The sequence below is a fragment of the Xyrauchen texanus genome, chromosome 24 (assembly GCF_025860055.1).
Source record: "Xyrauchen texanus isolate HMW12.3.18 chromosome 24, RBS_HiC_50CHRs, whole genome shotgun sequence".
NCBI classification, from domain to species: domain Eukaryota; kingdom Metazoa; phylum Chordata; class Actinopteri; order Cypriniformes; family Catostomidae; genus Xyrauchen; species Xyrauchen texanus.
Window position 1 is genome coordinate 35,090,349 of NC_068299.1, and position 19,332 is coordinate 35,109,680.

At 37.5% G+C, this 19,332-nt stretch overlaps 1 protein-coding gene across 1 annotated transcript; it reads left to right on the forward strand.

Moving 5' to 3' along the window:
* Window positions 1-507: 507 nt before the first annotated feature.
* On the forward strand, window positions 508-12,611 carry phf10 (PHD finger protein 10). The gene is given in 11 exon segments (XM_052090591.1): window positions 508-596; window positions 996-1,102; window positions 1,878-2,008; window positions 2,198-2,281; window positions 2,460-2,602; window positions 2,803-2,952; window positions 5,883-5,992; window positions 6,176-6,326; window positions 6,502-6,645; window positions 11,224-11,332; window positions 11,688-12,611. Coding segments are annotated over 11 exon segments (1,551 nt in total). The 5' UTR covers window positions 508-515; the 3' UTR covers window positions 12,029-12,611.
* The last annotated feature ends 6,721 nt before the right edge of the window (window positions 12,612-19,332 follow it).

Below are 19,332 nucleotides of genomic sequence, written 5' to 3' on the forward strand. Positions count from 1 at the left end.
ACAGTCACCAGATCTCAACCCAATAGAGCATCTTTGGGATGTGGTGGAACGGGAGCTTCGTGCCCTGGATGTGCATCCCACAAATCTCCACCAACTGCAAGATGCTATCCTATCAATATGGGCCAACATTTCTAAAGAATGCTTTCAGCACCTTGTTGAATCAATGCCACGTATAATTAAGGCAGTTCTGAAGGCGAAAGGGGGTCAAACACAGTATTAGTATGGTGTTCCAATGTGTAGCATTCAAAATCATCTGCAATACTTTTTTATTTTAAAAATAAATAAATAAATGCAGAAGCAAGTTTACAATTGTTTATTTATCTGCTAGCACTGACGTAAAATTAAATGGCAATATTAACTGAAACATCGATAGAATAATCTTGTTTCAGTGTTAAAATGTTGATAATAAAATGCTAGTGTAAATTCGTTGCATCGGAGAACTTTTGTGTGTTTTGAGCGGAACACTTGTTTTCATTCGCAGTTTCCAGTTGAAATGCGACTCTTTCATTAGCAGGATGAGCGTCAACATGGCAGCTGTACTGTCCACTAGGCTGTGCGATAGCAATCCTGCAACTCCTGGGACGCAGTCCATGAAGGTTTGTGTGCGTGTTTATGGCTAGATATTAATGCACATACCACCGTTAGAACATCGTTGCCTATAAATTATATATCTGTGCAGATATAGGCCCATAACAAGTGCGCGCGCGCAGCATTCGCCTTTGTTTATTTACAATTAGCCTGCTAGCAGAGGTAGCCAACGACATTTGTTGCAGACATGGGTGATATTCAGGGAAGTGATGCTTCTGAAAATGAATGTAAACGGGATTCCATACATGTCCTCTTTAGGTGGTTTTGGAAATCAGTTGACTTTTAATTAAGACATGACAGCATGAAATAATGGGTATTAGATCAAGGTAACGCACACACATATTTTAACTCTCATACTAGAAAGGATCTGTTGGCTTAAGTTACCTTCATTAATTTTTTATGTTTAGGATGACATCGAGGAGATCTCCAGTGATGGCAGTCAAGCCCCCAAGAGACGTAGGATGGGTTCAGGAGACAGTTCCAGGAGCTGTGACACATCCAGCCATGAGCTGGGGTGAGCATATTTAACCCATTTGAAAAAATTTAAATGTAATGCAAAAGAATGATTTTTTTTAAACAAGTTTCTAACACTTCCACCATATTCCGTTGGTGGGACAAACAGGTAGTTCCTCCACAAACCAACAGCATTGGATGAACCAGTGATGTTATGTCGGACTAGTGGCTCAGTATTTACAATTAAATACCCTAATGCCTTCCCAAATGTGTGTGACTTTCTTTCTTATGCAGAACACAAATGAAGATTTTTATGAGAAAATCTCAGCTCTGTAGGTCCATACAATGCAAGTGAATGGCGATAAGACCTTATTAGCTCCAAAAATCACATAAAGGAAACATAAAAGTAATCCATACAACTCCAGTGTTCTTCAGAAGCAAATTAATAGGTGTGGGTGAGAAACAGACCAAAATGTAAGTCCTGTTTTACTCTAAATCTCCACTTTCACTTTAACATCTGAAAGTGACTCACCCTCATGGCTTGAGGGTGAGTAAATGATGAGAGAATTTTTTTTTACTATCCCTTTAATTTTAGTGCATACTGTATGTGTACATTTCAGTTGCCTTAATCTTGATGTATTGGCCTATAAGCTCTTTTGTTGCCAGCATCAGCCTTTGAAATACCACTGATCACAGTCATCTCAACATATGATGTCCTCTTAAATGTGACATTTTCCACATCTATTCTTGTTATACAGTGTTGTTCTTTATCATGATCATAACTCTCAAACCAGTGATGCTATTACTGTGTATTGAGCCTTGTTATTTTATTACAGACCTACATACTTCCCTGCTGAAAATCTAACAGAATACAAATGGCCTGCGGATGACACAGGAGAGTATTATATGTTACAAGAGCAAGTCAGCGAGTATTTAGGAGTCACTTCATTCAAGCGGAAATATCCAGGTACTGGAAGAAACCCGTTACTATCTGTTTGGAAAATGTCTCGTATTTGAATAAATGTTTTTTTTTTTTTATTGTATATACTGATCCTAAAGAAGTGTATTCCTGTATTGTGGGCCCTTGATAGCTTCTTAAATACATGTTACTACATTTGAAGTACCTTGCATATTTTTATATTCCTCTTCATGCCAGATTTGGAAAGAAGAGACCTGTCTCACAAAGAAAAACTTTATCTGAGAGAGCAAAATGTCATCACAGAAACACAGTGTACATTAGGTAATTTTATTTATTCTTCTATAGCTTTTGCATCTTGAACATGTGTAACAGAAAAGGTTACATAATATAATTACTATTTGACAACACTGGTACTGTAATTATTTCAGTAATAATATATCATTCCATTTAAAGGAGAAATGCAAGAATGCCATATAGACCCCCTCCCCCTCTTCTGTAGGTCTCACTGCTCTGCGCAGTGATGAGGTCATTGATTTGATGATTAAGGAGTACCCAGCCAAACACGCAGAGTACTCTGTCATACTCCAAGAGCGAGAGCGGCAGAGGATTGCTAAAGAATACTCTGTGAGCACTCTTAGTGCAGTAAGTAATGAAAACACACTTATTACTTCTAATGTCTAATCTAGTGTAGTGGTTGATTTTATGTTAGTGTGTGCATCAAAAAGGATATCTTAACAAGTACAAAACATTTTTAAATCCTCTTATGCAGGAATTATGATTAGGGTTGTTAGTACTTTGCTGAAATTATTTGAGTGTTAATGATCTTACTCTATCCTTTTCAGCAAATGCTGCAACAGAATCCTCAGAAAGTTGAGGCCAGTAAAGTGCCAGAGTATATAAAGAAAGCTGCTAAAAAAGCTGCTGAATTCAACAGTAATTTCAACCGAGAGCGGATGGAGGAGAGAAGGGCTTATTTTGACCTTCAAACACATGTAAGATTATTAACTTATATATGTACATTTAAAAAATATATATATTTGTTAGTGAATCAATCAGCCTGAACACCTGAGCAACCACCTATCCATGCCTTATCAACCAACCAGAAAACCCCAACAGCCACCTGGCAACCATCCTACAACACCCTAGCAACAGCTTAGCGAGTAGCAACCACCTAAAACGGCAAACAACTGCCTAGAAATGTCATAGCAACGAGCCAGAATGCAATATAAACTGATTAGCAACCCATCAAAACACCATATTATAGGCGAATACAGCTTTACCCATTAGAGAGACAATTATTAACACTGAAGACCAGGAATCAAAGTTGAATTTCAATCACTAAAGACAAAGTTCTTCACATTTCCAAAGGCAAAAGAATCTAACCTCAAACAAACTTTGAAAACAAAACTATTGTAATTCTAGGTATATGCAAATGTAATGACATCGTCAGTTCTGATAAGGGAAAAGTACAAATAATTCTAGAAATCTTACAAACCAAGTGTTCTGTGCCACTACGATAATGCCATGATTCAGAGCTGTGTCATTGTTTATCTTTCAACACAAACTGTAAGCAAGTGTTGTAAGGGTTGCAGGTTTGTCCAATCTTCTTTTAGATACCTGTTGAGCTCAGCTCCTTTGGCTTAGTGACATGATTCTTAAAAGCTCCAAACAATTCCTTCAATAATGCCATTAGACAGAACAAAACAGAGTGGCTATCTTTCCTTCAAGGTTGAGGCAGGCCACACTAGAAAACAGGCCATATCCAGCTGGAATACTGAACTTGACAATAGAACAATATGTTTAACGCAAACAGCTCAAAGTTAGGAAGAAATACGGTATACTTTTAGTTACAAATGTTAAGAATATATTTGTGTCAGTAAATACATGTGATAAATGAATGCCCTAAAACTCAAACACAATAAAACTCTTGCTTAATTTGATAAATGATCAATTAATTAATTATAACTGGCATGTACTGTAATCTGTTCTCTTGCAGCCGGGCTAAATGACCAAGCACTGTTAGTGCATTCCTGACATAAGTCAAACCCTCAGTCATCTCTTACAGGTCGTTCGTGTATTTGGTCTCTAACAATCATAATTATAACAGAACCTGAATAAATGCACATTATTTACTTTTGATTAAAACAATTGCTAGTGAATGTATTCAACTCATCAGAGACAGTGATAAAACCAGCCTCTTCACTATCAACTAGCCAGAACACCATAGCAACCACCTATAATGCCTTATCAATCACCCAAAACACCCTAACAATGCCATAGCATCCAGCCGTAACACCCCTGCCCCCACCTAGCACTGCCATAGCAACCATCCAAAGTACCCTAGCAATTGTTTGGCAATCCCCTAGCAGCATCATATCAACCAGCCAGAACACCCTATCATCTGTTTAGCAACACACTAGCAACCTGCCAAAACACCCTATCAGCAAGCCAAAATCCCATAGTGACCACATAAAATGCCCTAGCAACCACCCAAAATACCCTAGCAATACAATAGCAACCAGCTGTAACACTCTAGCCCCCACCTAGCAATACCAAAGCAGCCAGCCAGAACACCCTAGCAACTGATTTTCAACACCCTGTCAATAAGCCAAAATGTCATAGCGACCACCTAACAATGGCATAGGAACTAGCTGTAACACTCTAGCCTCCACCTTGCAATGCCATAGCAGCCAGCCAGAACATACTAGCAACTGATAGGAAACACCCTAGCAACCTGCCAAAACACACTTTCTACAAGCCTAAACGTCATAGCGACCACCTAAAATGCCCTAGCAAGCACCCAAAACACTAGCAGTGCCATAGCAACCAGCTGTAACACTCTAGCCTCCACCTAGCAATGCCATAGCAGTCATCTAAAACATCCTAGCAACTGATTTGGCAACACCCTAGCAACCTGCCAAAAACAATTTAAAAAAATAAATAAGCCAAAACATCATAGTGACCACCTAAAATGCCCTAGCAACCATCCAAAACACTAGCAAGGCCATAGCAACCAGCAAGAACACCCTAGCAACTGATTGGCAAAAACCTAGCAACCTGCCAAAACCCCAAAACGACCACATAAAATTCCATAGCAACCACCCAAAACACTAGCAATGCCATTGCAATCAGCTGTTACACTATAGCCTCCACTTAGCAATGCCATAGCAACCATCCTGAGTACTTTAGCAACTGTTTAGCAGTATGCTAGCAACAAGCCAAAACCCATAACAGCCACCCAAAACAGCCTTGCAATGCCATTGTAATCAGCTGTAACACTATAGCCTCCACTTAGCAATACCATAACAGCCAGCCAGAACATCCTAGCAACTCATTGGCAACACCCTAGTAACCACCTAGCAACACCACAGCACCAGCCAGAACACCATATCAACTTTTTAGCAACATGCTAGCAACCTGCCAAAACAACCTATCAATGAGCCAAAACCTCATTGACCACTTAAATGCCTTAGCAACCACCCAAAACCCTCCAGCAATACCATAGCAACCAGCTGTAACACAACCAGCTGTGCCTCTACCTACAATGCCATAGCAGCCATCCAGAACACCCTAGCAACCACCTAGCAACACCATAGCAGCCAGCCGGGACACCCTATCAACTGATAAGCAACAAGCTATAGAACCCCATAGCAACCACCTAAAAATGCACTAGCAACCACCCAGAACATCCTAGCAACTGCTTAGCAACCACACAGAACACCCTAACAACTGTCTAGGATCCTTTCAAACCCCTCTTCATAAGGTCTATGTAACCTTCACTCTAACATTTTTGAATTCTTGTAAACTGCCAGATAGAACTTTTCAGGCCAACATTAAAACTTTGTCTTGACAGACTTCTTGTTAACCTTAAGTTATCATTGCTAGTGCACTTAACATCTCTCTTTCTCTCTTTGACTTGTAGATTATCCAGGTACCCCAAGGAAAATACAAAGTTCTACCTCCTGAAAAAACAAAGACTGGTCCATACCCAATTGCTCTCATCCCTGGGCAGTTCCAAGATTACTACAAAAGGTAAGTTATGTCATGAAACATCCCTTCTATTTTGCAAAACACTGTTGTGCTTCTGATTTATCTATTGATGATTTTGATCCTTACTTGATCAGTAGCGGAAATACAGTATTTCTGAAATGTTCTCCTAAAATGTGAGCAGTTTCTGGTTTTCTGTTAAACTGAGCTCATCCTGTATGTTTGCAGGTACTCTCCAAATGAGCTCCGCTACTTGCCCATGAACACAGCTCTGTTCGAGCCTCCCCTGGACCCAGAGCTGCCTGCCCTGGACAGTGATGGCGATTCTGATGATGCAGAGGAGGGGAAACGAGAAGATGGCAAGAAAAAAGGTTCCTCGGTAAGCTAATATAATGCTGTGACTGCCTGACAACTATAACTGTCTGTAAGTTACTGCGGTTTGATAAATGATTAGGAAGAATTTGATAACAGGCTCTACCGAATCATTCACTCATAAGACCAGGAACATGTATTGAGAAAGTAAAAAGGCTCAGTTTAGATTACATGTTTTACAGGACAGTTCATCTGGAAACACTTCGGACGGGGACAGCCAAGACATCGGAATTCAATCCAAAGTTAAGAGCAAAGACCGACCCGGCACCCAAAACAAAGATGCCACTCCTCGCAACATCCAACACAAATCTGTCCCTGGGTACAAGGTAGAAGAAAAAAGCCCCTGATCTTTGTTTTTTTTCTTCAAATAACCCAACGCCTCTCTTCTCCCCTTCTCGACACCTACCCCTTTTCCAGCACTTTCAGCAGAGAAGTCCTTTTTCTTCTTGATCATCAGTGCATTGTACACTCACACACACACACACACACACACTGCCCCTGGTGGTCATAGATTGGGACTGCACTTGTCAATGGAACTTATCTTGCTTTTAAATATCAGCACTAATTTTTTTTGTGCCAGCAAACCCAGTGACAGTTTCTGCATTCTGCACAGACCTTCAGAGCAATAATGTTTTTGTGTGGTACTGCCAATAGTTTAGGGCTGTTTTGCTGTGATGCACTTGTTATTTACCCGTATAAAGTGAACAGTACTTCATATAGCTTAAAATACCTCTACCTGGTCTGCCTGCCTGTCAGTTAAACTGAAGGGCAAGTGAGCCGTTTTATTTGGCTGCTAAACACTACAAAAAAGTGTTTTACCTTAGAGAAATAGTTCACCCAAAAATGACAATTCATCCTCCTGTTATTCCAAGACTGTAAAAGAAAACTTTTTCTTGCATGGAACACAAAAGGAGACATTTTGAAGAATCTTTAGAGGCTCTTTTCTATACAAAGACAGCTCATATTGACCACAGCTTTTAAGCTCCAAAAAGGACAATCAAAATATTCCACATGTGTGCACACACACACATCCATACAAATCTGAAACCGCTCACTAATGACATTTCAGAGCTTCAGCAGAGGGAAAGAGTCTGCTAATAACAACCTAAATTTTGACTTGTTGCTCACACAAAGCTATCATATGTCTGAAATAGACTAGGAATGTTGCGTCTCATGGACTACTTTTTATGGTTGGGTTTGGTTTTTTTTGTGTCATTTTTGGAGCGTGACAGCCGTGGTTTCTGAACTGTCATTGCGTGAAATAGAGCTGCGTGAAGAATGTTCAACTTTGGTGTTCCACGAAATGAATAGCACAGTTGCGACAAGGTTGAGTAAATAATGACAGAGTTTTCATTTTTGGTTGAACTATTCCTTTAACTTCTATAGATATGCAACCGTTGAAGAAAAATGAAAGGTGCACTCAGTAGTTTCTTTTTTCCTTATTAAAAGTTTTCCATTTAAGAAGTGAATAAGACTTTTAACAGATGTGATTCAAATAATGTTCTCTCACAAGAGTAAAAATGAACATTTCATATTTATTTAGAGTAAATGTTGTATCAAATAAATGTTATGCTATTCAGTGTTATTTCCACAACAGAGTATCTCTTATTTATATTGTTAAATTAGATTAGGTTACATGTACAGTATATCAAATAAATCCTATTCTAAAGATACTGGTAGCAGCAATGGCCATTGCAAAACACATATCGGTTGACAACACACGCCATTGAAACATAAATAAAACTTCTTGAGTGCACCTTTACAGTTAGCTTATTTATTATCCTGTGAAGAAAGTCTTGCTAGTGATGCATTACTCATTTTCAGAAATGATATGAAGGAACTATGTTAAGCTGAACGTCAGTGGCTTTCTTCACTGGCTCTGTAGGCACCTTATGCTTGTTTTCAGTGTTTCTTTTGGTTGCCTCTGGCTAAATAAGTTGTTTATTTCCTTGGCAGAATGCTTGCCAGATCAATGAAAGGTTTGATCTGAGAGAGAGAGTTTATCCAGTAATAGTTTGTATTCATTTTTATACAAAACAAAATGTATACATGGAGTGTATCATCCATTTGAATATATCAATAAACAATAATTTGGCATATGTTATTATTTAAGTATATAATATAATTATTTTTAAAGGCTTACCCATGTATGCTTTGTTTTGAAGCTGTAGTTTTATATAATTTTTTAAACTTTTTTTGTGCAATAGAGGTGCATTTTGTTTTAATGTTCCTTGTTACAAAGTTCTAATTTTACCGCACCTTACCTAGTTGAAAAAAGGTTGTCTTATCAATGTATTGGTAGATAAACAAGTTTTAACAGTACACACAATTTAAAGGCTCATTTTTCACATTAGTTTTCCGTAGTTACATTGTCTCAGGAAGTATAAGTAGTGTCAAACGTCCCAGGCTATGTTCGGAATAGTACACTACTATATTCACTACATTCATACTATTCCTGCATTATGTGGTTTGTATACTGTGCACTGCACAGTATGGACATTTTCCATATGTATGCGTATGTGCATAAAGAAAGTATTCTGCATTGAATTCTGTATGAATCAGATACAGCTGTGATTTTCTTCTTATTTTATAAACCTGACAATGTTTTCCCAAATTGAGTTAAAAGTGCAACAACAAAAAAAACTTTGTCACATGAAAACAAAGTTTGAACTGTTTATTTTTTAAATAATGCGTTCTGCTTCACTTAAAGAATTGTTGGCACTAGGCAGATACACCGAATTCAGTAAGTAAGCTAGTATTTAATTCCGAACATAGCCTGAGTTTTTCTACTCTAGAACATTAGTTTATCACATCTGTTCAGTGTTCTTTCCCTAAAAACTAACATGTACAATTGATATACATTATAAATTCAAGTATGTTCCTTTTTAGTAGTTTATAAGCTTGGGGTTGTGGATTAGATTTTCTTTTCAGTGTTCTCAAAAATGTTGAATATGTCTGTGATTCAACAAATGCTGCCGTGAGAATGTGCTTGGAGAGTTTGGAAACATTGGGTACACTTTGCACAAAATGATCGAATTCATGTCACTTGTACACGTGTTTTAGTAATAAGTCATTGCACTAAGTCTTCATTTAAAAAATGTGGTAGGTACAGCTTCTGTTGATCCTTTCAGTGTACAGTATGTTGTTTGGCTTGTTTTTCCATTTCTTCCTTTATACTATTTCTTATGTCTTGTTTAAGGTGTTTGAATTGAACAACATTAAATGTTCTTGGTCTTGTTATGTGGTTTTTCTTTTTCGTGAGGTTCAGCTGAAAATGTTCCTACTGTAACCGAAAGAAGGCTTTTGTCCTTCCAATAATGTAACTGTGAACTTCACTAACGTCTAAATGTCTTTTAACCTGTAGTGTTGCCAGCCTCTTTTTGTTTTTAATAATGCTGTCTGCTCTTTTGCTAGCATAATGGCTTGTATAGTCGGGCCATTGACCTGTCAGCATTTAGAGTAACCATCACAGTTAAGCCTTTGAATAAAGAGGTTTTAAAGAAGTTAGATTGTAGAGAGATGTCTTAATGGTTGCGAGCAGCACTGAATGAACAACATACAATCTCAGAGGAAATCTGCGTATGTAACAAATTATTATCCATGCAAATTCAGACCAGATGTTCAACGAATCGCCAACATACTACAAATGTTCAAGTGAAAGGACGTAGTTTTTGTCTTGGTACTGTTTAGGTTTAGCAGGAATGTGCATTAATAAATGGGATAGTTCACCCAAAAATTTTAATTCTCTTTACTCACCCTCCTACCATCCCCCTCTGTTGGTCCTTACAATGGAAGTGAATGGTGACTAAAACTTTAAAAATCCAAAAAGACAAAGGCAGCATAAAAGTGACCCGTAAGACTCCAGTGGTTAAATCCACATCTTCAAAAGTGATATGACAGGTCAGGTGTGAGTGAGAAACAGATCAATATTAAAGTCCTTTTTTTTTTTTTTTACTATAAATCTCCACTTTCACTTTCAATTTTACAATGTGAAAGAATACGAAAGTGGAAGTGGAAATCTATAGTAAAAAAGGATTTAAATATTGATCTGTTTCTCACCCACCCCTATCATATCACTTCTGAAGATGTGGATTTAACCACTAGAGTCTTATAGATTACTTTTTTGATGCTTTTATGTCTTTTTGGATCTCCAGAGATCTGGCCACCATTCACTTTCATTGTAAGGACCTACAGAGCTGAGATATTCTTCTAAAAATCTTCATTTGTGTCTGCAGAAGAAAGCAATACATATCTGGGATGGCTAGTTGGAAAATGATGAGAGAATTTTCATTTTGGGGTGAACTATCACTTTTATGAAATAATGTCTTGAACAGTGCATCACACAAAGGTGCGTGCAACTGTAGTTCCAGCTTTCCTAACTAGGGAGAAGTTTGCCAATTTCCCATGAGATCAGTCTGGAATTAAAGTTTCCAGACTACATTTCACAGTGCCACAGAAACAAAGTGCTTCTCGTTTTTGAGAAAATTAACCAACGAATGGCTTACTGTGTATAGTTGTCTCTGCATGTTAAGGTTGGATGGGAGAAGGTTTGTTAATACTGAAAACGAGACATGTTTTAGCTTTAAAGAAATTAGCTCAAAAATACTTCTGAAGTGAATTTGAGTATTTTCATTATTTGTTCCAACTAAAAACATTTATATAACTTCATTTTTAAATTTGTGTCCTTCTTTTCTATGCAGAATTCAGATGTTTGTATGGTATCTTTATCCTTGCTTCTCATGTTTTGGTTTTTGTTGTAATATTGCAATATCAGGCCATTTCAATTCATTGCACATAATTTACTCGGTATTTTAAAAATCAAAGTGTTTTACTTGAGCATAATGTCACACAGTGTTTATGACCTTGGTTGCCATGGCGTTTATAGCATTACTCTGCCCTTGCAGCCTAAGGTCATTCCCAATGCAATATGTGGCATATGTCAGAAGGGTAAGGAGGCCAACAAGAGAGGCAAACCAGAAGCTCTTCTCCACTGCTCCCAGTGTCAAAACAATGGTAAGTCCAGATTTACAAAGCATAACCCCAAAACTATATCTCCTTAATGTAGTACTTAATCCTTTTATTTCTAAATTTAATCTATCATTTTTAAAACATTTGTAATCAACAATAATGGTGAACTGTAATTTCAGCACCACTAGTAGCAGACAACAGACTGCAAAAAGACATTTTTAACTGGAGGCCACAAGGTCACAGTCTCCATTGTCTTCTAGAAGTGATTAAAGACAATCAATAACAAAGGTAGCATTTCCTAAGCACCAGCGTCTTGGAAGTCACTCCGTTAGATGACCACGCTCATTTGTAACAATGTGAGTGTAACGGATATATCGAGAAAGGCCTCACTTGTGTTCAGGTCACATGTCCTGCTTGGATATTAGTGCTGAGTTGGTGTCCCAGATATAGACGTATCCCTGGCAGTGCATGGAATGCAAGATGTGCACTGTCTGCGAGCAGCCCCACCATGAGGAGGAGATGATGTTCTGTGACAAGTGTGATCGTGGTTTCCACACCTTCTGTGTGGGCATGGACTCTATTCCCCTGGGTGAGTCTTTACGTCTCATTGTTCCTTGTTTCACAGCATTCTCCAGACCTCAAGTGGGACATTCTATAATGCTTAACTTCATGTCCAAAAACAATATCCAGGGAGAAAGCAAAGATGGCACTTTGCTTCTTCTTTTGAAGCTCGATTTTTAGTTAATCGCTGCTTTTATCACCATGTTTTCGACTGGTTTATATAACATTTGTGTTGAATGTTTAATTTAGGTTATGTATGTGGCACAAACATAATAAAGATTCCAAGTCATGAATTAATGACTTGAGTTGTATTAGGTTCACACTCGCCTTTAGAAGTATGACAATATGTATGATCAGTTATGGTCATAATCGCAATTATTTGTTTGACAATTAATCGTCAGACTAATCTCACAGCCCTAGGTGTCATTGTTTTGGTCATTTTTATATGTAACAAGAAGAAATGTGATAAAATTTCGGTTCTTCCTGGTCATTGTTTTATTATATCAAGCCATGCTTTAATTTTGTTCAGTACATGTAAGCCAATGTTTTCCATGTCCCGTCCAAGGATCATTTTCTACTGTCCAAAATGTTTGTCCTGTGTTTTCATGCAGGCTGTTGGGTCTGTGATTTATGCAAGAAAGTGCATAGTTCTATTTTTCTACTTTTTGAATGACAAGCCTATACAATAATTAATGTATTTTGTCTCTTGCATTTTTTGGGATTTACCACATTTTGTAGCTGATTTAGTTTTTTTTTTGTATATTTGAAGTTTTGTATAAAATAAAGTTGAAAAAATATTTTGGCTTAATATCTTGTACTGTTTTAATTTTGGGCCGTCACGATTATGAAATTTGGCTGACAATTAATCAGATGTGTGTGACTTCCTTTCTTCTGCATAACATGAAGATTTTTAGAGGAATATTTCAGCTCTATAGGTCAATACAATGCAAGTGAATGGGTGCCAAAATGTTGTGACGATGATCCACAATAATGATCACCAACGAACAGTCCTTGAAATGGTCTACATCAACAAAGTTACGCACTTCAACAAGGTATTTTTTAGTGTTTCATAAACGGTTACTTTTTTGTGCCACTCATAATTCAGACTCACAAAAAAAAAAAAAATGTTCCACGAAAGCTGGTTTGAAAATGGCCTGATATTGTTATTCTGCTACAATTTATTTTAAAATGAGCAGCAGCAGTGGGAGGGAGTGGATGTTTTAACTACACCATAATGACACAAGTAAATCCTCTCAGCTTTCATTGCCTAATGAATGGTGTGTTTTTGTAGTGTATTGTGTTGTATAACAGATGCCACGTGGAGGTCAATACAAAAGGAACAGGTAACAGGTATAGGGGGCAATCTGAAGGCTGCCCTGCCACCTGATAGGTGTGTGTATGCACCACAATAGACATGCCAACCTGATCTTTAGGAAAGAGACACTTGTGAAAGCCTCATTTACAAAGGAGCCAGCTTTCCATTCAGTACTTGTTTTGACCAAGCCAAGGCTTTTAAGAGTTTGACTGACTTCAGGTACATTTTCAAATGCTCCCTTTGTAAGGACAATTATGTGCGTACCTTGAAGAAAGCTAGGCGTATGAAACATGGAGTTAGTATGCAGTTTTTAGCTATTCGGATATATGTAGCCTAAATGTGATGCTTTTCTAGTATTTGATGCCAAGCATCCCTCACTCCCATTGGCTTCACAAAATGTAAACTCTTGTTAGGTGTAAGCATAAAGTAAAAGACTACTGGGGACCCAAAGTGTGCCAGCTACTTCTAACTCCATTAGATAACCAAATATAAAAGTTGCAGCAGATCAAATGACGTCCTCCTCTTAGCACTTTTTGTTTTGCAATTACCTTAACCAACTGCCCTGATAGTAGCCTACAGGTACATCTGCAATACATCGATGTCAAAATATCTAAAACAGACACCTCATTTGTACAGTGCTTTCTGTGTGGTAGCAAAGTGTTTTTTAGTTGATGTATTAAGTCAGTTTCCCTCAAGTTCGCACAGGTATCCTAGCAGAGTAACCATGGACATGTTCCACGAATGTCAACCAGAAGGCGTAAAAAAAATTTTTTCTTAATTTTGAAATGGTATATCTATTAGTTTATCGTTTAAAACATATCAAACTTATTTTTGTGACGATAGCATTTGTCGAATCTGCGATAGAGCTGCAGACACGCATGCCCAAATAGTTTGAGGACTATGCTAATGTTTACATGCAAAAACATGTTTCACAAATGAAGAAAAGTACCATTCAAGTAAGAGACGGGTTACATATTTCGTTACGTTTTACAAGACACTTTAATCATGACAAGAAACACTATTTTAAAAGTAGTTTCAAGAATGCTGCTCTAATAGAAGACCGTAGCTTCGATACTACTGATGACTCTAAGGTATTAAATATGCGTAAATTAAAAGCGAAAAAAAGTAATCCAGTGGAATAGTGCATTTACATTTGATTTACATTTGGACAAGTAGTTAGTTTAGAATTAGTGCTTCAGGATTACTTTTGTTGATAAAAAAAAAAAAAAAAAAGATGAATGGTTGAGCCCATTACATTTATGTTTTACACATTAGCACCACACGAGGGCGTAGTTACTCTTTTTTTATTTTTAGGTTTCACTCAGTAATGTTAGAAAAGGAGTGCAGGGTCATTCCTACTTCGATGTACATTTTCATGTCCCCATCATATATTTATTTATATTTTGGATAAATGCTAAAATCACAACCTTTAAATATGGAAATCAAAGTAGTTTCCTTTTTACCATTAGAAAACATGTTACTCAATGTATATCTTCCCTGTGCCTTCAATATCACTTTCTATGCAGTTAGTCTTTGTAATGTCTCTTTAAAGGTATAGTTCATCCAAAATAAAATTCTCTAATCATTTACTCTCCGCCATGCCATCTCAGACGTGTAAGACTTTCATTCTTCTGCAGAACATAAATGAATATTTTTAGAAGTATATTTCAGCTCTGTAGGTACAAACAATGCAAGTGATTTGTGACAAGAACTCATAAGGTCCAAAAAGCACATAAAGGCAGCAAAAAAGCGATCCAAAAGACTTTATTGGTTTTATCCATATCTTCAGAAGCAATATGATAGGTATGGGTGAGAAACAGATACATATTTAAGTCCTTTTCTACTGTAAACCTCCACTTCCACATTCTGGTGTGGAATTGACTTTCGTTATCACATTCAGCCATCTTCTGGTTGGGGCTAGTACCAAGATGGAGATAAAAAAAAAAAGAACTTAAATATTTATATTTTTCTCTCCACATCTTTCAAATCTCATCTGAACACATGGATTTAACCACTGGAATCCTATGGATTACTGGTATTCTGCTTTTATGTCCTTTTAGGACTTTTGAGGTATGGTCACCATTCACTTGCATTGTGAGGAGCTGAGATATTCTTCTAAAAATCTGTGTTTGTGTTCTGCAGAAGAAAGAAAGTCATACACATCTGGGATGGCATGACGGAGAGTAAATGATGAGAGAATTTCAATTTTTGTGGGAACCATCCTTTTTAACTTACAAAAGACAGGTCTTTTATGACATCATCCTCCAGGAACTGACATCATTTCTGGTGGGAAAACAATAGCACAATTATCAGTAACTATTAGCAACAGATTTGATGAATTCTTTGATGTATGGACCCGTTTCACAGACAGTGATGACTTTTTTCCACCTTATTTAGCATTGTAATTCTAGCAAACTTTTTTTCTATATGCAATATTTCAATTATTTAGAGTAAATTTAGAACACCATACTTTGTATTATATTATTTTGGAATTAGTTTTTAAAAATGAGTTACCACAGATGCAACAGGATTTCTAACCCAGCTATTCAGAGAGTGACAGTACATTTCTAAATGAAATTAATCTTTTCATATACATTTTTCCAACAATTGTTTACAGACAGGTTGTTTCACTTTTAATTGACTATATCACAATTCCAGTGGGTCAGAAGTTTACATACACAAAGTTAACCGTGCCTTTAAGCAGCTTGGAAAATTCCAGAAAAAGCATTTAGACAATTATCTTCTGATAGGATGTGTACTGAATTGGAGGTGTACCTGTGAATGTATTTTAAGGCCTACCTTCAAACTCAGTGCCTCTTTACTTGACATCATGTGAAAATCAAAACTCCAGCTTTTATATGCAAGTATAAAAACCATGGGACCACGCAGCCATCATACGGCTCTGGAAGGAGACACATTCTGTCTTCTAGAGATGAACGTAGTTTGGTCTCAAAAAGTGCAAATAATTTGCAGAACAACAGCAAAGGATCTTGTGAAGATGCTGGAAGGAACAGGTAGACAAGTATCTATATCCACAGTAAAATGAGTCCAATATCAAAATAACATGAAAGGCTGCTCAGCAAGGAAGAAGCCACTGCTCCAAAACTGCCATTAAAAATAACGGACCAAGATCTTTCATTTTGGAGAAATTTCCTCTGGTCTGATTAAACAAAAATTGAACTTTTTGGCCATCATTATGTTTGGAGGATAAAGGGTGAGGCTTGCAAGCCGAAGAACACCATCCCAACGGTGAAGCATGGGGGTGGCAGCATCATGTTGTGGGGGTACTTTGCTGCAGGAGGGACTGGTGCACTTCACAAAATAGGTGGCATCATAAGAAAGGAAAATTATGTGGATATATTGAAGCAACATCTCAAGACATCAACCAGGAAGTTTAAGGGCAGTCGCAAATGGGTCTTCCAAATGGACAATGACCCCAAGCATACCCCCAAAGTTGTGGCAAAATGGCTTAAGGACAACAAAGTCAAGGTATTGGTCATCACAAAGCCCTGACCAGTGGAGGCCTACAAACCTAACTCAGTTACAGTTCTGTCTGGTGGAATGGGCCAAAATTCCAGCAACTTACTGTGAAAAGCTTGTGTAAGGCAACGCTACCAAATACTAACAAATTGTATGGAAAGTTCTTACTGGGAATGTGATGAAATAAATAAATGCTGAAATAATTATTCTCTACTATCTCTCTACTATTATTGTGACATTAAACATTGTTAAAATAAAGTAGTGATCCTAACTGACCTAAGACAGAGAACGTTTTCTACGATTAAATGTCAGGAATTGTTAAAAACAGAGTTTAAATGTATTTGGCTAAGGTGTATGTAAACTTCTGACTTCAACTGTATTTCTTCATAGCGGAAAAATGCTGTTTTTCTTTTGGTGTTGGAGTAAGTCTGTAAGCAAAAATGACATTTGCTGTGGTCTCCCATTGACTGCTATCAGAGTTTACCTTGCAGTCATTTAACCCCGAAGTGTGAAAGGGTCCATTAGTTGGTTTGTGTCAATTTAAAACATTCCATCTTGTTTGATAAAATAATGGAATCTGTATAATTATATAAACATTTCAAAAGATGGTTTGAAAACTAAAACTTCAAGTTTGCACCCTCATGTCAGCTAACTAAGAAGTATCTGTTGGGAATAGAGCGTGATGAAAACAATTAATTGCTGCGGTTTAAATAATGAAGTTATGATAAAGTCTGAAAGTCTGTTTTACCCTTTAACAGGAAATCTTCCCAGAAATCAAAAGCATGTTGACAAGTTGCAGAGTTCCAAATGTGCTGCAGAACAAGAATGATCTCGTTCAGAGTTGGCAAACGCTTACATAGTTGTCCTGTACAAACAGAGCACTTTTGCCCACCACACAAATTCCCAGTTTAATCATTGGTTTTAAAAAGCAGTTATGGCTTTTGGAAAAGGAATATGATGTAAAACCATCAGTCTGTGTTTTTATAGAAAACCATGTAAAATCATAAAATTCTGTGGTCAAATATAAATTAAACTTAAGACTTCAAAAGCAGAACAGATCCTCAAATTAATTTTAGAGATAATATTAGTTCATTTTACCTTGCTGCTAGTTTTTATCCTGTATAATAATATTTAATATTACTATGAATACAGATACTGTCCTTCAAATGGGCTCTGCATTGTGACATTAATTCTAAATGGTACTGCGGTTGCTTACCTCCACTTGTACAACACACTGACTTGTGTCCAAACAAATGAGTAGTGCTTGTTTTGCCATATTGGGAATCAATTATTAAACAGCTAAACAGATGGACAAGAAAACCCCATTACAATGTTATAATGAAAGGTTTTACTACTTTCCTTGCATACTGAGTGGAAGATTAGGTAACAAATACCCCTTACTTTCACCTGTTTTCAGTTTCTATGTCACTACAACTATACTAACCACAGGGCAGCAATTAAGCTATGGAGAAACTTGTTCATATTTCAGCAGTGGCACCTGCCTCACACCTGTTCAAGTCAAGTCAAGTGGTTTTTATTGTCATTCAACCATATACAGTTAGTAATAGTACACAGCGAAACGAGACAACATTCCTCCAGGACCATGGTGATAAATAAACAACATAGGACAAACACAGAACCACATGCATACCTATATAAAGTGCACGTGTGTGTGTGTGTGTGTGTGTGTGTCAGTCCAGTCTCTGAGTATTGAGGAGTCCGATGGCTTGGGGGAAGAAGCTGTTACACAGTCTGGCCGTGAGGGCCCGAATGCTTCGTTACCTCTTGCCAGATGGCAGGAGGGTGAAGAGTTTGTGTGAGGGGTGTGTGGGGTCATCCACAATGCTGGTTGCTTTGCGGATCCAGAGTTTCTTATAAATGTCTTTGATAGAGGGAAGAGAGACCCCGATGATCTTCTCAGCTGTCCTCACTATCCTCTGCAGGGCTTTGCGGTCCGAAACGGTGCAAGTCCCAAACCAGGCAGTGATACAGCTGCTCAGGATGCTCTCAATAGTCCCTCTATAGAATGTAGTGAGGATGGGGGGTGGGAGATGTGCTTTCCTCAGTCTCCGAAGAAAGTAGAGATGCTGCTTGGCTTTCTTGGTAATAGAGCTGTGTTGAGGGACTAGGTGTTGCCCCTTCACAATAGAAATGGCTCAGTCTCATTACTTTTGGGATGCCTGGATAGCGGTCAGTTTGTGCTGTTACTATGTGGACAACAGGATAAAGATGAGCTGGTTAGTCTGGAGTTGATGGAGATGTTGTTGATAGAGTTGAAAAAAGCAACAGATATGTCGGATAGGCCGATATTTGGCCATTCTGAGATTATCGGCCATATCGGCCTATTAACAGAAGCATTAGCTCTCCCTTGTGTCAGTTCCAAAATCTACCAACAGACCTGTCAATGGATAGGCACAATCTGTTTTCACATATTTTCAGTAAATATGGATTTTGTATTATTATTATTTCAATGCATGTTTGAGTACATCGCAATCGCTGTAATTAAACAGAATTTGCCTTTATCACATATATTGCTATTATATTGAAGTCCGGTGCTAGTTGTTTCATGGGCTATATCTCAGTAACTAAAAGGTTTTGAGTCAGAAGTCCAATGATTCAAATGCATGTTTTCTTTAGCAGTGGTATTTTATGTTGGTAAGTAGTCAAATTTATTTCTAAAATAGGAATT